General features: G+C 33.4%; 1 protein-coding gene across 1 annotated transcript; it reads left to right on the top strand.

Moving 5' to 3' along the window:
- Positions 1-14,631: 14,631 nt before the first annotated feature.
- On the top strand, positions 14,632-24,745 carry LOC145039443 (uncharacterized). Its single transcript, XM_078987505.1, has 11 exons — positions 14,632-14,656; positions 14,889-15,050; positions 15,140-15,397; positions 15,494-15,571; positions 15,874-16,309; positions 16,451-17,379; positions 17,497-17,834; positions 17,925-18,714; positions 18,842-19,150; positions 19,301-20,173; positions 24,534-24,745. Exons 1-11 carry the CDS (start codon positions 14,632-14,634, stop codon positions 24,743-24,745), a joined length of 4,410 nt encoding a protein of 1,469 aa, XP_078843631.1.
- Positions 24,746-24,787: the final 42 nt, after the last annotated feature.

Raw genomic sequence — 24,787 nt, 5'->3', positions numbered from 1 at the left:
GGGAGTTCGGATCTGAAGTTGCAACTTCAGATCTTAGCTCATACCCAAGAATAGCTTCCTATATGCTAGAAAAGCCCTAATATTTAACCAAATGAGATCTATAAGGAAATAAGGTCGAGGTAACGACTTGATACCTTCAAATGATGCTAACTGAGGTAGGTTTCAGATCCCCACACGCTCCTTGCTTCTAGTCACTTGTTCTCCAAGCTCTTCTCTCTAACATCCACCTTCTAACCCTTAAAACACACAAAAATTGAGCACACACACGGATTAGGGTTTGTTGGACTCTCAAGAGGATGTAAGGGAGCTAAGGGAGGCTAATGATCCTTTAAATAGGGTGCAAAACCCCGTAAATTAGGGTTTCATCCTTCAGCTCCTACTCGTCGAGTCCTATCTTGGACTCAACGAGTAGGTCACTTAAACACGTGGCCCATCCCGTTGCTACTCGACGAGTTAGGGCATTCAACTTGTCGAGTAGACCTTGAAATTAAAACAAATTAAAACCATAAAATTAATACCTAGGAATCGGGACGTTACACCATGTTTTGAAAATCAGACTGGACCGACCAGTTTGACTGGTTCAACCGAGAACTGGTCTTGGATCCGGTTCTTATAGGCCAAAATATCGGTATTCATGTGAATCGGTAAAAACCAATATAAACTAGTCGAATCGGTAAAAAATGGTCGGTTAAACCTGTAAAACCGGTGAAAACCAGAAATTTTAAAAAATATTCATTTTTTATTTTCTTTATTTTTTATATGATTAAAATTAATAATAATGTAATTATGATATCATCCGGTTTTTAAGACCATTCCGACCAGTTGGACTAATTGAACCATCGAACCAGTAAGACGACCGGTTCGGTTTTCAAAATCTTTGTTTTCTGTATAAGTTTAATCAATTTATATGATTAAAATTAATCAGTTTATCCGATAAACTAATCCCCTATCCTAATCAATAAGTAGAATTTGTCAATGTGTCAATCTCCCAGTAGCCGTAAATCGTTTTTTCCAACTTCTTTTCATAATCTACATTTACGAAACTGCCCTCCAGCTCATATTGATATACAATCAATCAATAAATCCGAAAAATCTGCATCAATAAATCAAAATAATATGCAAAAATCGTAATTTTAAATTTCAAATTCCTGTACATGCAATCCAATAAAATATGGAAGTTTGTTTATTATAATCAGAAGTTAATTATTATCCAGTCAATAAATCCCAAAAAATCTGCACCAAAAAAAATCATACCGAAATATATACCAGTATTCATTCTTTACGCTTCTATTTTCTTCACCATTCTACTTTAGAGAACTCATTACAAACGGTATTCAATCCTTCCTCTATTTACCAGATATAATTTCCTTCATTTTCAGTTCGTTTGCTGCATATTCATCCTCCAGGACAAGAACAGCTAAACAAGGTTAGCAATCTGAATTCATGCATTTGTAAAAATTTGATATTTGCATATATTTATCATAATTTTGATGTTTATGTACTTAATTCTTCCACTTTAACAATTGTATAGTTATATTGTTTACGTTATTTACATTTGACAATGAATTAGTATACCAAAATTACCAATTATGTTGAAACTATTCGCAAATGGACAATACGATTTAGGGCTGCTGGGTTTTAGTTTTTGTCCTTATTTTATTTTTTGAGCGTGTGAGTTTTTATGAGTATTTTTTTACACTGTTAATTAATTTTTTTTAGTAAAGACTTATATAGTTTTCATATATTTACACTGTTTTTTTTTAACTAATTTGTATATTAATATATGAGAAATCTGCGAAAAAGTCCCAATATTTTAGGTCAGTTTACGATTTAGTCCCAAATTAAATTTTATTTACAAAAAAGGACAGATTACCGGCTAAAACTTCGGATTAGCTCTTCGTGGCCGGTTTCACAGATTTAGCCGGTATCTCGTCTTTTTTCGTTAATTAATCCAAATTTTGGGGCTTTTTCATTAATTAATCAAAATTTTAGGGCTTTTTCATTATTTATTACCAATAAACCAAAATATTTGGTCTTTTCTGAAGATTACCTTTAAACTAATATATATTGTATTATATGATCTAATTTAATATGTACTATTCCATACCTTTTTTCTTATGCTCTTCTAGGCTCACTGTGTGTTGTTATCGGTGACGTCAAACCCAACAACAAAAATCTCACTCACAAGCCTCGTTAATTCCATCAATTTTCCAAAATTATATATTCACAACTCTATGATCATCTTTCCATCTCCAAATAAAGAATGGAGAAAATCCTTGTTGATTACGTGGATGTCCCTATTATCTAACCATGACTTAAACCGTGGTTCCAACACTTGAATGTTCGTATTACCTAACCATGACTTGAACCCATACACTAATGGTATTATCCATAGTATTGCTAACAATAGAAGACGAATCTCACATGTTCAACCACTGATACATTGACTCAAGTCTTACTTGACCCTTGTTTCCTTACAACACTATAGAAGCCCCAACATAAGATGAATCCCACATGGTTAATCATTTATTGGTTTTTTTTTTTGTCAAAAAGTAAAGCATTTTGGAAGCCCCAAATAGACTAAAACGTAATAATGACAATTATTGTAATATCACACCAATTGTCATTATGACTTAAACGTAACATCACAACAATTGTCATTATTACATTTTAGTCTATTTGGGGCTTGCAGAATGCATTAGTTTTTGGCAAGACAAAAACCAATAAATGATGAAGTTTTTGATAAAGATCGGAACTCAATCTTATTGATGGATCCAAGAGCTCCTTCTCGTCCCAAGCCTTTTTCTCCTCAATCTTCTAAAAAATGCACTACAATATGCAATATTATCCCCTTTTTCTCTCCTACAAGCATATAGCTCAATTAGGGTTTCTCTCAGAGTGTTAAGATGACAAGGGAGGCGGAAATGAAGGCTTAAGATCCTTTAAATAGGACACAATCCCTGAAAATTAGGGTTTTCAAACTCAGCTCCTACTTGTCGAGTTGGGATCCTCCAACTCGTCGAGTAGACTCTAGAAATTACGTGACCATTAACACTCTCTACTCGGCGAGTTGGGGCCTCTAACTCGTCAAGTTGATAAGACAACAAGAATACAAATTAATTAAATATTATACCTGGGAGTTGGGATGTTACACCTATTGTAAGGAAACAAGGGTCAAGTAAGACTTCAGCCAAGGTATCAGTGGTTAAACCATGTGGGATTTGTATTTTGTTGTTAATAAAACTATGGACAATGCCATTAGTGTATAGACTCGAAATAAGGTTCGAGTCATGGTTAGGTAATAGGAACATCCGAGTGTTGGAACCGTAGCTCGTAGGTATATCAAATTAATATTTTAATAGTCTATGATGGATAGCTTGTTGACATTTTTTTTTACAATTAGAGTTAACATTCTTCATGGTTTTCAGTACATAATATCGAGTTGGTTTTTTTTACCTATGTTGTGTTTTTTAAGCTTAATGGTTCATTCTTCATGGTTTTCAAGCCCTATTGTAAGGAAACAAGGGTTATGTAAGACTTGAGCCAAGGTATCAGTGGTTAAACCATGTGGGATTCGTATTTTGTTGTGAACAACACTATGGACAATGCGAATAGTGTATGAGTTCGAAATAGGATTCAATTCATAGTTAGCTAATAGGAACATCCAAGTGTTGGAACCACGGTTTAAGTCATGGTTAGGTAATAGGGACATCCACGTAATCAGCAAGGATTTTCTCAATTCTTTATTTGGAGATTGAAAGATGATCATAGAGTTGTGAATATATAATTTTGGAAAATTGATGGAGTTAACGAGGCTTGTGAGTGAGATTTTTGTTGTTGGGTTTGACGACATCAATAAAAACACACGGTGAGCCTAGAAGAGCATAAGAAAGAAGATATGGAATAGTACATATTAAATTAGATCATATAATATATATTAGTTTAAAGGTAATCTTCAGAAAAATCCAAATATTTTGGTTTATTGGTAATAAATAATGAAAAAGCCATAAATTTTTGATTAATTAATGAAAAAGCCCCAAAATTTGGATTAATTAACGAAAAAAGACGAGATACCGGCTAAATCTGTGAAACCGGCCACGAAGGGTTAATCCGAAGTTTTAGCCGGTAATCTGTCCTTTTTTGTAAACAAAATTTAATATGAGACTAAATTGTAAATTAGGCTAAAATATTAGGACTTTTTCGTAGATTTCCCTTAATATATTCTGTTAAAAACGTTATATTTGAAGAAATGCCAATATTTTTTAACTTATTACTTTAAACAAATACCAATATTTTTTTACAAAAATTTTTATATGGATCAATATTTTATTACTTCATTAATGGATTATCAAAAAAAAAAAGTACTTGCCACTGCTAATTCATGATATCTAACTTGGCAATACTACTTGTCATGTTCTCTAATTGGAAGTTGCAGGGTAATTTCGATATAAATGTTGTGTTTCAACCAAAAAATATGCCTTTACCAGTTCATTTATGTAATTACTGTTTATCTTACTTACTTCATTTGCAATTCATATCTTTATTCTCCATGTTATGTTTCTGAACCATATCTAAAAAGAAATATCCTAAAAGCAAAATGATAATCACACAATGAAGAAATTTTCAAACACTTTTTTATGTTATCTTATTTGCTACATTTCTACTAAATAGGAACCATTTTAGTTATACAGGTCATAAGCAAACACTAACTATGGATTGGGAAAGTATCCTAAAAAACTGTGAGGACTTCTTGGGACCGGTGAATGGATTTATGTTTCTTGATTTTAATTCTATCATAGAACAAACATGCCCACGAGACGCATTCTTTGGTTAGTTATTAAATTTTATTCCAATTACTTTTTTGACTTGTGTTCTTTATTAAACAATTTTTTTTTAATGTTTTAATATAAATGCAATAGTATAACTTATGTTATACTTGTGCAGATGTCATTGGAGAGATTGTCTCAATTCGACCGCTTAAAACATCAAATCATGTAGCATCCAAGCATTATATCAAACTCACACTTGGCAACCTAGAGCAAGTTTATATTATTTTTATTCCTTTATTATCTTTAATTAAATCACAACTTAATAGTATTAACTATTTTCATTGTTTATTTAGGTCTGTACATCTTAAGGTTACTATCTTTGGAAGTCAAGAATACCAGCTGTCACAATACCTAAAAGATAACCCCACAGTTAATTGTGTTGTTATAGTGATGCAGTTTGTAAAGCTTAACATTTGGTATGGCTTGTATTCACACATTATATATATATATATATATATATATATATATATATATATATATATATATATATATATATATATATATATATATATATATATATATATATATTGTAACGCCTGTGTTTCTGGGCTTGCCATTTTTAGCAATGTAATAGTCTAGGTTAACCTTTGTAAGCCATTTTGAAATAATAGAAGTGTATTATTTGACTATTATGTGTTTTGTGTGCTTAATTTGCTTAATTATGTGGTTTGATTAATTAAGAATAAAAATAAGCGTCAAGATTTAAGTGTAAAATAAACTTGATATCTTTAGATAATGTTGTAGTAGTTGAAACAAGATTTCCGAGGATATAAAGAATGCCGAAATCCGAGTTATAACGAAGAAGTTATGACCTGTCGAAGTTTCGCGACAAAACCGGCACCGCTGAATGACGTAAAAAGTGAAATTTACGTTAGAGCGATATTTAGCCTTAGTGATCTAAACGAGAATCGAAGATCTCGTTGTTAGTATCAAAGCGATAAAAAGTTAGGCGAGAGCGGACGTCAAACGAAGAAGTTATGAATTTATAACGAAATTTTATGTCCCGGCCTATTAAAAATAAATAATAAAAATGAAGTCAAAATTAGCCGACGGAATCCAAACAAAAGTTGTAGAGCGTAGTCTCACCTTCGCGTGGATATAAAGAACGTCGAAAACGGAGTTCGTATGAAGAAGATATGAATTTTCGAAGTTTATTAAATAATTAATAATTAAATTTAATTATTAAATCCGGCCTTATCCGAAGACGAGTCATCGGACTCATCCGGAGTACGCCCCGCGTACAGCAAGAAATGTCGACACTTCGGATGACGCATGCAGTGACGACTTCGGAGGCATGTACGCCCCGCGTACTCCGAGGCTCTAGCCTCCTATAAATAGGATGCGAGGGGTCCGGACATAGTTGCTCATTTCTCCTCTGTTTCGTGCCGAAGCTCTGTGTTTTTACCCCCAAAGCCCCGATATCATTCCCGAGTCCCGAAGCAAGTCCCGAGATCCCGAAGATCCCGAGAAGTGCGGTTGCCGAGCCGAAGCTATGCCTGCGAGAAGTTCGATTTTTGTAGAGATCTTTCAGATCTGCTGAGGATTACTACTTCTGCAAGCCGTAGTGTTGTCCGATCATCTTCTGATCAAGTGAGTGTATACTACCTTTCATAAACACAATAATAATACAAGTATGGTTTGAGTGTATTAAGTATATTGTTGTTTAGATGTGTGAGTGTATACTACCTTTCATAAACGCAATAATAATACAAGTATGGTTTGAGTGTATTAAGTATATTGTTGTTTAGATGTGTGAGTGTGTAGTTACTTTCTTCTAAATGCATAATTATGAAGTATTTTATACGAAATACGTGTTATGTGTATAATTTTGTTGTTATGTGCGTGAATGTATATTCACTCTCTTTAATCTCATAGATCTGATTTGTTTTCTATGAAATACGTGTTATGTGGGTATGCCTCATCTGTTATGTGAAATAGGTATTGAATGAAAATGCTATACAGGTTTTAAACTATGTATATAAATATATATTTTATCTACTAATATGTTGGGTAGAACATGGGTAGATAGTTGGTGTGTAATAAACAGATGAGAGGGCTCGATGTTGTTGTTGTTGTTGACCCAGTTATTCAACGGAGTATGGATAACGACCACAGACTCCTTCTAGACAGTCTCGTGGAACGCTAGCAGGTTCATAACCTGTAGGTGTTGTGAACGATGTGTTCACCGGTGTACTCTATCCCCCTCATGGTTGCCTCTAGGATATCTACTGTTGAGGAAACCCCTTAGCAGTAATGTCCGTCCCGATGAAAATCCTAGATTAAGTCCCTTGAGATAGATGTTGTTTTAGAGACGTAAAGTGAGGATAACGGGAATGGGTAATCGGGATAGTGATTGGTTGGTGAAATTAAATATAATTTATTTATTGTGGGTTGAAAACCCTATATGCTCACCAGGCTCCCAAGCCTGACCCACTCAGTTTATTTGTATTACAGGAAGTGGCGCAAGGGCGTAAGATGGATGAATCATCGAGTTGTTTTGTTTACAAGTCTGTATATGTATATATTTGTTGAATGAGTTGTAATGTTATCGTTTATGTTTTATGGTCTGTATCGGAACATGACACCCCGAGTTTTAATTATATAATGAAAATGCTTCTCTTGATGAAATGCTTTGATAAATATTATTTTATCATGTTTTGTTTTGGGGAACAAATTCCGCAACTCTTCCAAATCAAAAGGATTTACTCTGAAATTATTTTAGAAGCATAAATGAAAATCGATCTTTTCTGGCCGTGATTTTGGGGATGTGACAGTTGGTATCAGAGCATTAGTTTAAGCGAACTAGGAATTTTTAGGATTTCTAAACTTAAACTTAGAATGCTAAGTGGAATTTGAGATGTGTGTCTGTTGGATTTTAGACACAAGCACTAGTTTATTTTAGAAACTTTGCCTAAAATGCTTTTATGTGCTAAATGTTATATGTTGCCATATATGATATTATTTGTTCGGATCTACGGTTTGTTGCCAACCGGATCTGAAGGTTTATGTGTTTAGGATTCTAAGCGTATGTATACGATATTAGAACTAGCATGTAATCGTTTCGGAGTGATAAGGATGATTTGAAATCTATCATGAACGAAGATCTAAATTTCACCTTATTCGGTGTGTAGATCAAAAATGGTGAGAACAAGGAGTGGCATTGGAAACGCGGATGAAAACAGGAATCAACCGCCAGTGATTGAGCAAGCACCTGTTGTAGCAGCAGCACCAGAACAAATCACCATGGCTGCAGTACAAGCCATGATTCGGGCTATGTTAGCCGAACAAAGGGAGGAGATGCGACAAATGTTGCATAATAATAGGGACGAACCTATCATACCTATTGAGGAACCTGAATTGATTCCCGAGCAATCGGAGGAAGGCAACAATAGTCGCATTATGAGTTAAGTTGGGACTCAAGAAGAACGAAGGAACAATCCGGAAAGGAGAAACAACAACGATGGGCGAATGTACAAGAATTTCTTGGGCGCCAAACCACCAAGTCTTTCTGGGAGCCCAAAGCCTGTTGAAATAATGGATTGGATCTCCGAAATGGAGATGGTATTTGAAAGTTGCGACTGTAGCAACAAACAGAAGACTGTCTTTGCAGTCAGACAACTGAAGACTGGAGTATTAAGTTGGTGGAAGTTGTTGGCAGATACTATGCCACGAGGAGAAGCTTTGAAGATGTCATGGGAGGAGTTCTTGGAATAGTTAAGAGTGCAATATTGTTCAGAGATAGATCTGATTGATCTGAACAATGAGTTCCAAAACTTGAAGAAGGGGAGGATGAGCGTAGACGACTATGCTACGGCATTCACTGAGAAAATGAAATTATTTCCGTACCTAGTGCCAACGGAACTCTCCAAGATTGAGAGGTTTGCTAATGGACTGCCTGCCGACTTTGGTCCGACAGTCAAGATGGCAACTACTCTGAAAACGGTTGTTTGTGCAGCTAAGAATGTGGAGGCCCAGCAGAAGGAAAAGGGTCTGGAAAGGATAGAAGTTGGTGAAAAGAGGAAGTTCGATGGAACTTCAGGGTCCAATAAGAAAAACAAGTTCTCGAAGTCTGGTTCGAGGGGAAGTGGAGGCGAAGCGAAATGGTGCGACAAATGTAAGAAGAAGCATCATGGATAGTGACCACATGCTACAAGTGTGGAAAGCCAGGTCAATATGCCAATGAATGTACCCTCACTAAGAAAGTTTGTTATGGTTGTGGTGAGGAGGGACACATGTCGAGGGGCTGCCTAAAGAAGAAGGAGGCAGCTAGACCCAACATTCCGCCAAAGCCAAAGGCGAGAGCATTCCAGATGACACTGGAAGCTGCTAAAGATGAAGCTGATGTCGCTTCAGGTACCTTTCTCGTTAACAATTTGCCTGCCCAAATTTTATTTGATTCTGGAGCCAACTACTCCTTTATATCGCATGAATTTGGTAGAAAACTAGCCTTGCCTGTTGATAGACTAGATAATGCCTTATTAGTCGAAGTTGCTAGTGGCAAGGTTGTACCTGTTAGCTATCGTATGAAAAACATCTTAATCGACCTTAATGGGAATAAGTTCCACGAGGAATTATTGCATATCGAACTTAATGGTTTCGACATCGTGTTGGGAATGGATTGGCTTAGTGCCAATGATGCTGAAATTTTGTGCAAGAAGAAGATAGTTAAAGTGAACCCACCAGGGAAGGAAACGTTTATGGTGTATGGGGACAAACGTCGAGTGAATTCTGGAATCATTTCCCTAATGAAAGCCAGAAAGTGTTTGACCAAGGGATGTACATCATATTTAGCATTCGTGATTGATGCTAAAAAGGAAAAGAAGGTGATGCAGAGTATTCCTGTGGTGTGTGATTATCCGGAAGTATTTCCCGAAGATCTTCCTGGATTACCACCTGATAGACAAGTGGAGTTCAGAATTGACTTGTTACCAGGAACAACGCCAATAGCAAAAGCACCTTATCGATTAGCACCGACGGAGATGAAGGAGCTGATGATGCAACTTCAGGAGTTATTGGACAAAGGTTTCATTAGACCTAGTTCATCACCCTGGGGAGCTCCGGTGTTATTCGTGAAGAAGAAAGATGGAAGCATGAGAATGTGCATTGATTACCGAGAGCTGAATAAGGCAAAAATAAAGAATAGATATCCGTTGCCGAGGATTGATGACCTATTCGATCAACTACAAGGTTCGAGCTATTTCTCGAAGATCGACCTAAGGTCAGGATATCATCAGCTGACAGTAAGAGAGCAGGATATAGAGAAGACTGCATTCAGAACTAGATATGGACACTACGAGTTCTTGGTTATGTCGTTTGGACTAACCAATGCTCCGGCAGCATTCATGGATTTAATGAATAGGGTTTGTAATCCGTTCCTTGATAAATCCGTGATAGTTTTCATAGACGACATTCTGATTTACTCAAAAAGCCAGGAGGAGCATGGCAGACACTTGCGAGAAGTGTTAGAAGTCTTGAAGAAGGAGAAGTTGTATGCAAAGTTCTCCAAATGTGATTTTTGGATTCGAGAAGTCCAATTCTTGGGTCACGTGGTCAACCAAGAAGGGATAATAGTTGATCCAGCAAAGATTGAAGCTGTAATGAAGTGGGAACAACCGAAAAGTCCCACGGAGATCCGAAGCTTTTTAGGATTAGCCGGATATTACCGAAGGTTTATCCAAGGCTTTTCTTCTATTGCTACTCCATTGACAGCTTTGACCCACAAAGGAGCTACTTATGCTTGGAGTGAGAAGCATAAAGAGGCATTCGAGAAGCTAAAGAAGAAACTATGCGAGGCACCGATACTTTCTCTACCCGATGGAGTCGAAGACTTCGCTGTTTATAGCGATGCGTCTGGGGTTGGATTGGGTTGTGTTTTGACCCAAAGAGAAAAGGTGATAGCATATGCGTCTGGACAACTGAAAGAGCATGAAAAGAACTACCCGACTCATGATTTGGAGTTGGCAGCGGTAGTTTTCGCTCTGAAAATATGGAGGCATTACCTCTATGGCACGAAGTGCAAACTTTTCACTGATCATAAGAGTCTCCAATATCTCTTTAATCAGAAGGAATTGAATATGAGGCAACGACGCTGGTTAGAGTTACTCAAGGACTACGACTGTGAGATACTTTACCATCCCGGTAAAGCTAATGTAGTTGCTGATGCTCTCAGTCGGAAAGTCAATCTTGAAAGGAAAAGGCCAAGAGCACTGAGAATTGAAGTTGTCTCAACTATTTTAAAAAGTATAAAGAAATCTCAAAGCGAAGCTTCTGAGAAGAATAACCGGAAGGAGGAACGTTTGGGCAAAACGTTGGTGTTTGGTACAAACGGTCATGGATTGAAGGTGTTCCAAGATCGGATTTGGATACCTAAGATAGGAGGAGTCAGAGATCTTCTGATGGAAGAAGCTCACAAGACCATGTACTCGATTCATCCCGGTAGCACTACAATGTATAGGGACCTGAAACCCTACTACTGGTGGCCAACGATGAAGCTTGATGTTGCAAAGTATGTGGCCGAGTGTGTGACTTGTGCGAGAGTCAAGACACAACATCAGAAACCGTATGGGAGTTTAGAACCTTTACCTGTGCCTATGGGTAAGTGGGAAGACATTGCTATGGATTTTGTCACTAAACTGCCCAGAACAAAGAATGGTCACGACATGATTTGGGTGGTCGTCGATCGATTCACTAAGAGTGCGCATTTCATAGCAGCCAGGGAGAAATGGTCTATGGAAAAGATTGCGAATTCTTATGTGAAGGAAATTGTGAGACTTCAGGGTGTTCTGCAAACCATTGTGTCGGACCGTGATAGTCGTTTCACCTCAAGGTTTTGGAAATGTCTACAAGAGGAAATGGGTACCAAGTTATGTTTAAGTACAGCTTACCATCTGCAGACCGATGGTCAGAGTGAAAGAACGATACAAACACTTGAAGATATGCTGAGAGAATGTACCTTGGAATTCCTAGGTAATTGGGATGAACATTTACCATTGGTAGAATTTTCCTATAACAATAGTTTTCACTCAAGCATTAAGATGGCACCTTACCAAGCTTTGTATGGACAAAAGTGCCGTACGCCGTCTTGTTGGCTTGAGGCTGGGGAAAAGCAATTTATGGGACCGGAGATGGTTCATCAAACTGCTGAAAGGTTGAAAATAATTAGGGAAAGAATGTTAGCGGCTCAGGATCGTCAAACGAGCTATGCTGACAAAAAGCGAAGACCGATGACTTTTGAAGTTGGGGATTCGGTTTTGCTTAAAGTCTCGCCGTGGAAGGGACTTATAAGATTTGGTAAAAGGGGAAAGTTGAGTCCAAGGTTTATTGGACCGTTGAAAGTTCTTCAGAAGATTGGGAACCAAGCTTACAAGCTCAAACTACCAGAAGAACTGAATGGAATTCATAACACTTTTCATGTGTGTTATTTACGGAAGTTCACGGGGGAAGTTCCCGACATGATTCCACTTTCGAAGTTGAGAATCGATGAGAACAAAAGGTTGATTGAAGAACCAGAGGCAATTGTTGACCGAAAGACTAAGAAGTTGCGACGCAATATGGTCGAGTTAGTGCTTGTCCGATGGAAACACACGAATGGGCCGAATCTCACCTGGGAGACGGAGAGTGACATGATGGGTCGTTATCCGCATTTGTTTGTTGAGGTGTGATTCCGAGGACGGAATCATCCTAAGGTGGGGAGAATTGTAACACCTGTGTTTCTGGGCTTGCCATTTTTAGCAATGTAATAGTCTAGGTTAACCTTTGTAACCCGTTTTGAAATAATAGAAGTGTATTATTTGAGTATTATGTGTTTTGTGCTTAATTGCTTAATTATGTGGTTTGATTAATTAAGAATAAAAATAAGCATCAAAATTTAAGTGTAAAATAAACCTGATATCTTTAGATAATGTTGTAGTAGTTGAAACAAGGTTTTCGAGGATATAAAGAATGCCGAAATCCGAGTTATAACGAAGAAGTTATGACCTGTCGAAGTTTCGCGACAAAACCGGCACCGCTGAATGACGTAAAAAGTGAAATTTACGTTAGAGCAATATTTAGCCTTAGTGATCTAAACGAGAATCGAAGATCTCGTTGTTAGTATCAAAGCGATAAAAAGTTAGGCGAGAACGGACGTCAAACGAAGAAGTTATGAATTTATAACGAAATTTTCTGTCCCGACCTATTAAAAATAAATAATAAAAATGAAATCAAAATTAGCCGACGGAATCCAAACGAAAGTTGTAGAGCGTAGTCTCACCTTCGCGTGGATATAAAGAACGTCGAAAACGGAGTTCGTATGAAGGAGATATGAATTTTATAAGTTTATTAAATAATTAATAATTAAATTTAATTATTAAATCCTTCGTATGATTCATTTAATAACCAAGGCTTCTTTTACTTCAAAATGACCATATTGCCCCTAACTTGATAAGTATTTCATATATCGCAATTAACAATTAAGACAAATCAATCAATCAATCAATTTGTATAATAAAAATGCGAAATTCTTAGCTTTCTTCCCCAATTCGCATTCTACTGTAAAATTCACATTCTTCATTCACCCTCTTTCTTCGCATGTTCCAGTCATTTTTTTTTAGTTCATTCGCATTTGAGTTGTTTGTCTCACCAAATACGAAATGAATATTAACCATAATCACCTTCGCATCTTTAACCCCAATCCATACAACCTGATATGCGAAACCCAATTTTGATTTGTATTACCAAATGCGAACATTTTTGCTTTTACACGTGAACTGCATTTGACTCCAATAATGAATATTAACCATAATCACCTTCGCATCTTTATATTGATTATTTTAAACATGGAACATTTATGTCTATTATTTAGAATAACTATTATTTTTGTCACGATAAATATGTTATTTTTAATAAATAATCAATAACCAATTGTAAACAAAATTTATATCTTTGATTCTCTAAAATTAATTCATACATTTTTGTAATGGTTGCAGCATATTTATTTATCTTCTGTAAATAACCTATATTCAACCAACTATTTCCTAATATTCTATACTCCTTTTTTAGATGAAATTTGAATATTAAACTAATTTTTAGTTGTAATCTTTTAAATTCCAAAAAATCAGGAAGAAAATTATATCTAATAAAGATCCAACAACAATAAAATCATATAATCGTAATCTTTTTCCAATATTCAAGCATATAACTTTAACTCAAAACGTGAAATCCAAAATTTTGAAACACCTCATTCGTCTTCTTAATGTTCAATTGTTTCTGCGATTTTTTTTTCATTAAGCTTACATCAAACTGCTTCATTAAAGTTGTAATCCTCATTCCAGTTCTACCTGCAAGATTTCCATATCCATATGTCAGGTTAGTATTATCAGTTTAGATCACTTTGTTTTCTCTATGAATTTATGGTTGAAATTTACAACAATAATCAATATACTGGAATAGATGTTTTTCTAATTGTAAAAAAATAATCTTGAATAAATACATAAGATCAATAAGCAATTTATAATCATCATGATTATTGTGTATCACACAATTTTACCTTCATTGATTCCATGAAGATTTAGGGTTTTAACCCCTGATATCATCCGAACCCACGATTGGTTGAAATTGGGGAAACAGTAGATTTAAATCGAATAAACCCTAGGTTGGAAATGAGGATGATGAGTCATGATGCTAACATTTTAATAAACAAATTAATAAAGGTAACTTTTTAAATACATTTACTTTATTATCATTATTTATTTAATTCTAACTAACTTCAATTGTATTATATAAACATATTATGTACATAATTTCACATTTCATTTCCTAACCTATGTCTTCTTATGCAGAAAACAACAGTAACATGTACCACATGCAGGCCAAAGAGAAAAGAAGACAAAGAAAAATATATTTGGAAAATAAAAGATCGAAGAAAATAAAAACAATACCAAACGTTCCAAGTATATCATTACAGCATCTCTTCAAAAAAACCATTAACTATAACCGTATTAGTATTTTATATTTCATCTTTTACTGTTATATAGTTGAATACATATATTTACAAGTTTTAAAAGTTATTTCTATTTGCAGATCAATCAACCAACATTGTTCGTCAAACTCAAAATGTCAATTCATTTACAACACCTGCAAAGCATAACACAACCATACAATACTGTCCTTCCTTTACAGATGTTAGAACTCCATTTTCTAACATTACAAATGTTATAAATCCGTTATCTAACATTACGAATGGTAATTATTTATGGTTTTTAAAATATACTATTATCCATTATGTAAATATTTATTTATTTAGTTAACTATTTTATTTTTATTTTATTCAGATAACATTGGTTTCGATAAATATATCACTTCCAAGTTAGCAAAGAAAAGAAAGTACCATGTACTTTCAAATGATATGACATCAAAAAATGCATCTACAGTAACAACTTCTTCATCATCAATCAAGTTAAATCCAGGATGTCATAAATTAAAAACGAAGACAAGACATTTATCCCCTATCCCATTGATTGATTTGACAGAAGATGTAGAAAATATACATCAAGTGAACAATGAAAATCGTATAGTTGGTATCTCAAATGGTAATAAAAAAATAAAATCCATTTTACATTTCAGATACTATGTTCTATATAATTATAAAATTCATTGATATTTTATTCAACCCTTTTATTTTACAGAATATTTGGATCATGGTGATCAAGATGTTGTATGTCAAACATGTCGTGCAAAGTTATGGAGAAATGAATCCATTAGAGGTAAAGAAAATGGGAACACGGATTATTCATTATGTTGTGGTTACGGCAAAGTTCAACTTCCAGACTTAAAGAATGCACCCCCTACTTATGAAAGAATGTTTCGAAATATGGATTCAAAAAGCAAACACTTCATGAAAAACATTCGACGTTACAATTCAATGTTTTCTTTCACGTCGATGAAAATCGTATAGTTGGTATCTCAAATGGTAATGAAAAAATAAAATCCATTTTACATTTCAGATACTATGTTCTATATAATTATAAAATTCATTGATATTTTATTCAACGCTTTTATTTTACAGAATATTTGGATCATGGTGATCAAGATGTTGTATGTCAAACATGTCGTGCAAAGTTATGGAGAAATGAATCCATTAGAGGTAAAGAAAATGGGAACACGGATTATTCATTATGTTGTGGTTACGGCAAAGTTCAACTTCCAGACTTAAAGAATGCACCCCCTACTTATGAAAGAATGTTTCGAAATATGGATTCAAAAAGCAAACACTTCATGAAAAACATTCGACGTTACAATTCAATGTTTTCTTTCACGTCGATGGGTGGTAAAATTGACTCTTCAATCAATAGAGGAAACGCTCCTTACATTTTCAGATTGGGTGGTCAAAATTATCATAGTATTGGAAGTCTTTTGCCAGCAAAAGGATCGGAACCAAAATTCTCTCAGTTATACATTTATGACACTGACAACGAAATTACAAATAGACAAAGATGTTTTCGGTATTTTCTCAAACTTGTTATTCATAATCTATTTTATATATATATATATATATATATATATATATATATATATATATATATATATATATATATATATTATGTATATATTACTAATATTATGTATAAATTTATTTATTTTAGTGGTGAAAAAGATCAATCAACATCAACTGATAGTGATATTGTTAAAGATATTAAGGTGATGTTGGATTCAAATAATGTCTTGGTTAGATCTTATAGAATGGTAAGAGATACTTTTCAAAAAAATCCAGAAGTTGATATGAAATTACGACTTATCGGGAGAAGGGAGCAAGATGGAAGAACATATAACCTACCGACTGCTTCTGAGGTTGCTGCTTTAATAATTGGTGACATTTCGGATTCAATCGAAAAGAGGGATATCGTCGTTCAAACAAAAAATGGTTGTCTACAACGTATCAGTGAATTGCATCCTTCGTACCTTCCTCTCCAATATCCATTGCTATTTCCATATGGGGATGATGGTTATAGTGTTGACATTCTTCATAGAGGTGTGTCATTTACGACCAACAGCAAGCGTGCGAAATGTACAATGAGAGAATATTTCGCTTATAGGATTCAAGACAGAGATCATTCGTTCTCTCTCATACTTAATTCAAGAAGGTTGTTTCAACAATTTCTGGTAGATGCCTATACTATGATGGAAACGGAGAGAATGTACTACATACGTAGGCAACAACATGTTCTTAGATGTGATTCTTATGAAAATTTACATAACCAAAAAGCTCATGGAACGACTGATATCTCGAATGTCGGCCAACGTGTCATATTACCTTCATCCTTTACCGGAGGTGCACGCTATATGCTGCAAAACTATTTGGATGCCATGTCACTATGTAAATGGTTTGGATATCCTGATTTCTTCATAACCTTTACGTGTAATCCCAAATGGCCTGAGATTAAAAGGTTTCTTAAGGATACTTCACTTCAACCAGAAGACAGACCTGATATACTATGTAGGTTGTTTAAGATCAAGCTTGATGCATTCATTAAAGACTTAAGGGAGAATCAAATTTTCGGCAAAGTTCAAGCATGTAATTAAAACTATATTTTTAATTTTTTTTATAAAACATTGATCTTATTATTATATTTTAAATATGTTTTGATATCTAATCATATTCTCTTTTATTTTTTGTCAAATTCTTTTACAGATGTTTATACCATTGAATTTCAAAAAAGAGGTTTGCCGCATAGTCATATATGTCTATTCATGCATTCTGACAACAAGCTACCAACTGTTGAACTTATCGATCCAATAATTTCAGCAGAGATACCAGACAGAATTGAAGATCCTGAATTGTATTCACTTGTAAATGAGTTTATGATTCATGGTCCATGTGGAGCTGAAAATATGAATTGTCCATGCATGGTGGATAAAAAGTGCTCTAAAAACTTTCCAAAACAATTCATTAATCATTCGTCTGTTGATCAGAATGGTTTTCCGTTATATAGGCGAAGAAACGATGGTCATTTTGTAGAAAAATCAGGTGTAAGGTTGGATAATAGAAATGTTGTTCCATACAACAAATATCTATTGAAAAGATATTAGGCACATATTAATATTGAATGGTGCAATCAGGGATCTTCTATAAAGTATTTGTTTAAATACATAAATAAGGGTCCTGATAGAGCTACAGTTGCTGTTGTACCAACCAACAATAAATGTGAAAATAATGATGCGGTCGATGAAATAGCTGAATATTACGATTGTAGATATTTATCAGCATGTGAAGCATCATGGCGAATTTTTAGATATGATGTTCATTGCAGATATCCTTCTGTTGTTAGACTACCTTTTCATCTTCCTAATCAACAACAGATTGTATATGGCGAAGATGATGATATTGATGATGTTCTTGACAAACCTTCTGTTGCCGCTTCAAAGTTCACAGCTTGGATGGAGTGTAATGCAATCGACAGTGAAGCACGAAAACTCACATATGTTGAATTCCCTACAAAGTTTGTTTGGATATTAAATGGTCGGTTTTGGAAGCGAAGGAAAGTAGGAAAAGCCATTGGTAGAATTCATTCAGTTTCACCTAAACTAGGTGAAGCATATTTCTTAAGGATTCTTTTAAATAAAGTAAAAGGACCAACATCATTTGATGAAATTCGCACGGTAAATGGAGAAACACATTCTTCTTTTAGAGATGCCTGTTATGCACTCGGGCTATTAGATGATGACAAGGAATACATTGATGCAATTAAAGAAGCAAGTCATTCTGGATCTGGTTTTTATCTACGCTTTTTATTTGCTACATTGTTGATGTGTAATAGTATGTCTAAACCAGAGATCGTTTGGGAAAATACATGGGAATATTTGGCAGATGGAATTCTATATAGCCAACGACGAAGATTTAAGTCAGCAGGTATTACATTTTTTCTTATTTTTTAAAATTAATTAATTTTTATTTTTCAACACCCATTAAATAATTAGTAATGAAATTATTAAATATCAACCACGTATTTTATTAATTATTTAATATTTTTGTACAGAATTGTCTCTCGGAGTAGATGAACTTAAGAACTTAACTTTGTTCAAAATACAACAAATTTTACTTCGAAACAAATTTACTCTCAAAAACTTCAAAAAGATGCCATACCCAGATTATGAATCCGTTTCTTCTTCAAACAATCGACTTATCACCGAGGAACTAGATTACGACATTCCCGTGATAAAGAATGACTATGATCGTATGTTTCTTGCATTAACAAATGAGCAACGAAACATTTTCCTAAACATCAAGAGTGCTATTCAACAAAATAAAGGAGGTGTCTTCTTTGTTTACGGGTATGGTGGAACGGGTAAAACTTTTTTTATGGAAAACAATATCTGCATCAATTAGATCTGAAGGAAATATTGTATTAAATGTTGCTTCAAGTGGTATTGCTTCCTTATTATTGCCCGGTGGTAGAACAGCACACTTTCGATTATAATTCCATTTGAGCTTACAGAGGATTCTTTTTGTAACATAAATCCAGACGGTGAGTTGGCAAGCTTAATAAGGAAAACCTCTTTGATAATTTGGGATGAAGCACCTATGGTCCATAAGCATGCATTTGAAGCTTTAGATCGAACTTTGAAGGATTTATTAAGGTGCGTAAATTCAACCATCTCAAATATTCCATTTGGAGGGAAAGTTATTGTCTTTGGAGGAGATTTTAGACAAATTCTACCTGTTGTGCCGGGTGGCAGTAGACAGAACATTGTAAATGCTTCTTTGAGTTCTTCATATTTATGGGAACATTGCAAAGTCCATAGATTAACAAAAAACATGAGGCTAACTGTTGGAAGGGATCAATCAGATATAGGAAAAATAAGAGATTTTGCAAATTGGTTGTTGGATATAGGAGAAGGAAAACTTGGTGGTCCGAACGACGGTGAAACGATTATCGATATTCCGGATGATATTCTCATTAATGATTCACATGATCCTATAGGTTCCTTAATTGAGTTTGTATATCCTTCAACTTTAGAGTACTATAGCGATATAAATTATTTCCAAGAAAGAGCGATACTTGCTCCAAAAAATGAAGTTGTCCAGGAAATAAACGACCGTTTACTTAAGAAGTTTCCAGGAGATCAAGTTGAATATTTAAGTTCAAACTGCATATGTGAATCCGAATTTCTCCATGATCAATTTGATGCAAATCTATACTCTCCTGATGTATTAAATGGACTCAAAGTATCCGGTTTACCAAATCATAAATTAGTTTTAAAAATTGGTGTTCCAGTAATGTTACTGAGAAATATTGATCAGAAAAACGGCTTATGTAATGGCACAAGACTACAGGTGTTATCATTGGGCAAACGTGTTATTGAGGCGCGTATAATAACTGGAACTAATATTGGAAATCGGACTTTTATTCCAAGAATGTCTTTAACTCCATCAGAAAAAAAGATTCCCTTCAAATTCACAAGAAGACAGTTTCCTTTGGCTGTATGTTTTGCAATGAATATTAACAAAAGTCAAGGACAATCGTTGTCAAAGGTTGGTCTGTTTCTGAAAGATCCAGTTTTTTCACATGGACAATTGTATGTTGCCTTATCTAGAGTTCAGAGTAGAGAGGGATTAAAATTATTAATTTTAGATAAAGATGGCAAACTCACAAATAAAACTTCCAATGTTGTTTATAAGGAAGTTTTTCGAAATTTGTAGCCAACTTTTTTGTAACGTCGTTTTATTCAATTTTAGGAAATCACACTTAATCCATCATATTACTGTATTTTTTTATAATTACGTATTGTTGTATTTTATGTTAATTTCATTACACACATTGGTATTGTATCATCTGCATATGTCCAATTAGAATGATAAATAAAAAAAAATAGTTTTCAAAAATCTTCATTTCTAATTAAATACTTCCCATTTAGTTAGTAATTAAATAATTACCAATAAAAAAAATTATTTAAATATTCAATATTACAATTTATAAGTTATCAGAATTATTGATATAATATTTTATTAAATAATTAATTTTTAAATTCAATTCAAAAACAGCACCCGTAGGTTCCACGGGTTTTAACCTAGTTTGTTATAAATTAGAATTGAATTGATAATTTTGTTTACAAATTTGCCCATGATGATGGGTCATTATTTAATGATGATGCTGATGGATATTGATGATAGTAAAACATTATACGGTGAATTTTTAGTAAACATAAAAATGGCAAGTGATTGGTTATTACAATATGAAATTAGCAAATAGTATTTTTCTTCCAATTGAAGAGCATATATGAAGTCAATGACAACTTTTAAGTCTTGCATCATTCTATCAGATTTGGACAACTGAATATGGTCCTTTGGTTAACAAGTATTATCATATTGCAAGTCTTGCATAATACACATCCTTTTATCATTCTTTTATTAAAATTTTTAATTTTAGCACGTATTAAATTCATTTTGATTATGTTATAAATAATATCAAAACATGTATAATGTTTATTGAATATCAAAATATATATCTATAACAAATAATATTTTTTGAATATATATAATTGTAATTTATAATATATATAATTGTAATTTATATAATTCTTTACTAATATATTATGTTTTTTAGGTGATTTGTAATTAGTTAAGATCGATTTAAAATATTGTTTCATAATGTTTGGTAATTCCTTATTAAATGCAAATCTTATATTAAAATTAAATTGATTTGTAATCTATTAAATCCCATAAAATCTGGAACACAAATTTATCCAATAAAAATTCAACAACAATAATTTCAAAAAAAATCTAGGAGTATATTGTGAAGATATTATATTATATGAATAAGTTTTTATATATAAATATACTGCAGACCGTGAAATCAATCATTTTGAAAATCATCATTCATCTTCTTTGTCTTTCAATTGCATCTGTGAATATTCTTTCATCAAAGTTACATCAATTTGCTTCATAGAAGTTGTATTCTTCATTTCAGTTCACACGCCAACTGCTTTTTATTTTAAAGCCCTCTTACTTCCTGCAAGATTTCCATATTCATATATCAGGTTAGTCTTTTGAGTTTAGATTACATTGGTTTCTGTATGCATTTATTGTTGAACATTGAAAGTCAATCGATTTAGTGCATCACTGTTCCATACTCATTTGCAACTAAATGTTTGAATGGAATTGAATTCCAATTCCAACCAAACTAAAGAAAAACATTGATCAAAAGACATCTTGACTAAGAAATATTAAGTACCTTGTAAAGTTCCATCAAGTTCTTAAAGCTCTAAACTTTTGAAACAAGGTTTTTGAATCTCTTCATCTGTTTGATATCTGCAAATACTGTAAAAAAAAGTGTTATCTCTTGTGAAACAGAAGTCACAAACTTAAATTTAATCAAAATATCTACATACTCAAAATGAATGTGTTACCTCTTCTAAATAAACATTCATTCCTAATAACTGTAACAAGCACGCTCGAATAGATGTTTAGGATCAGTAATCCATTTTTAATCATCACCACTTTTCGTATATTGAACGATTTTATCTTCATGGTTTCCATGGAGAACTAGGGTTTTACCCCCTCATTTCAACTGAATGCAAAATTGGTTCAAATTGGGAAAAGAACAAATGGAAATGGAATAAGCCCTAGGTTGGAAATGAGGATGATGAGTGGTGATGCACATGAGGGAAGGAATTGAGGGTGGTAGTGGAAGAAGGAGAGTCGGGGTTAGGATCGTCTATTCTCTTCCTGATGGAGACTAATTCGGAGGAGGATAGGTCACTGTAGATGAAATATTCGACGTTCTGCTTCATGCGTTGTTGAACACAATCGATGGTGGGTGAATCGAGGAGAGTAATTGAGGGTTAACTCGCGACGACCGCCTATGGCTAGTTGGAGTCCATGTAAACAAACACCCAAATACATAATATATGTGAAACCAACTGGATTTTAGGCTCACTGATAGGAAGACACACACAGAAAGAGAAACATAGATAGAGTGAGTGATGAAGAAGACGTCTGTAGAAAAAGAGTTGTTGGGAGAGTATTGTGATTTGTTGACCCGATTTCTTTCTGCATATACAAGACACGTGACGAGTTACAATGCGTGTGGGTGTCAACTCTTATTTGGATCTGACTCCGACCTATATCTAGCTTTGGATCTGACTCCGACTCATGTTAACTTTAATATCTTTAATTAAATCCACTTTTACACAATATAGACATAGATAAAAATTCGATTTCATATTATTAAAAATTTTAAAAAGATTTCAATTGACTTATTTTTAAAAAAAATAATACATGACTAAATTAATATTTTCAGATTTACAGTGGTTAAATAAATTTTAAAAAAAATTATATAATATTATTGTACCGTTTTTTCCAATACCTAACAAAAATACTTAAAAATACTACAAATTTACATTATACATAATTGTTCGCTATATAAATATTATATAAACTACTGATTTTCTATTTCTTAAATATTTTTATTTTTAAAGTAATCTCATTTATCTCTTAAGGTTGCAGACATACAATGCATTCCTTTTCTTCTAAAAAAACTACAAAATTAAATACTTCAACTACAGCGGTTAACTTCAATGAACAAAGGTAACTTTCTAAATAAATTTACATTATTATTATTTCTATAGTTTTTTAACTAACATAAAACTTATTTAAATAAAATACACATGTATTAACATAAAAAAATAGATAAACTGTCAAGTTCTTCGTCCGCTGCAAATCAACATTCTTCGAAATTGGTAAGCGATGCTTACAAAGGTACGCTTATTTATTCAATTGTATTATATAACCATATTATTTACCTAATTTCACATTTTATATCATATCCTATGTGTTCTTATGCAAAAAACAACAATAACATATACTACATGCAAGCCAGAGAAAAAAGAAGACAAAGAAAAATATATTTGGAAAATAAAAGATCCAAGAAAATAAAAACAACATCGAACGTTCTAAGTACATCAATACCGCATTTATTAAATAATATATTTAACTGTAACCCTATTATTATTTTAGATTTTATGTTTTACTGTTACTTTGTTTTATACATATCTTTTACAAGTTTTATAAGTTGTTGCTATTTGCACATCGATCAACCAACATTGTTGGTCAAACTCAAAATATCAATTCATTTACTTCACCGCGAATGCATAATACAAGCATACAATACTCTGATTCCTTTACAGATGTTAGAACTCCGTTATCTAACATTAGAAATGGTAACTATTTATTGTTTTTAAAATATATTATTATCCACTTTATATATATATGTATATATGTATATATATATATATACATATATATACATATATATATATATACATACATATATATATATATATATATATATACTTATTATACTTTTTTTTGGTCAGATAACATCAGTTTCGATAAATATGCCACTTCCAAGTTACCAAACAGAAGACAGTACTATATACTTTCAAATGAAATGACCTCAAAAAATGCATCTACAATAACCACTTCTTCATCATCAATCAAGTTAAATCTAGGATGTCATAAATTAAAAACGAAGACGAGACATTTATCCCCTATCCCATTGATTGATTTGACAAAAGATATAGAAAATATACATGAAGTGAACAATGAAAATATTATAGTTGGTATCTCAAATGGTAATCAAAAAACAATATCCATTTTACATTTCAAATACTATGTTGTATATACTTATAAAATTCATTGATATTTTATTCAACACTTTTATTTTACAGAATATTTGGATCATGGTGATCAAGATGTTGTATGTCAAACATGTCATGCAAAGTTATGGAGAAATGAATCCATTAAAGGTAAAGAAAAGGGGAACACGGATTATTCATTATGTTGTGGTTACAGGAAAGTTCAACTTCCAGATTTAAAGAAAGAACCCCCGACTTATGAAAGAATATTCCGAAATATGGATTCTAAAAGCAAACATTCATGAAAAACATTCGACGTTGCAATTAAATGTTTTCTTTTACGTCGA

The sequence above is a fragment of the Lactuca saligna genome, chromosome 4, assembly GCF_052625555.1.
Source record: "Lactuca saligna cultivar CGN05327 chromosome 4, ASM5262555v1, whole genome shotgun sequence".
Classification (NCBI taxonomy): Eukaryota; Viridiplantae; Streptophyta; class Magnoliopsida; order Asterales; family Asteraceae; genus Lactuca; species Lactuca saligna.
The sequence above is the reverse complement of the archived record's forward strand: the minus strand, read 5'-3'. Positions and strand labels throughout refer to the sequence as shown.

Excerpts from the sequence above, each read along its gene's own strand:
- LOC145039443 (XM_078987505.1), top strand. The coding sequence starts at position 14,632 with ATGTCTTCTTATGCAGAAAACAACA. Across the intron at positions 16,310-16,450 it reads AATAGACAAAGATGTTTTCG|TGGTGAAAAAGATCAATCAA; the intron begins GTATTTTCTCAA and ends TATTTATTTTAG. Across the intron at positions 17,380-17,496 it reads TTTCGGCAAAGTTCAAGCAT|ATGTTTATACCATTGAATTT; the intron begins GTAATTAAAACT and ends ATTCTTTTACAG.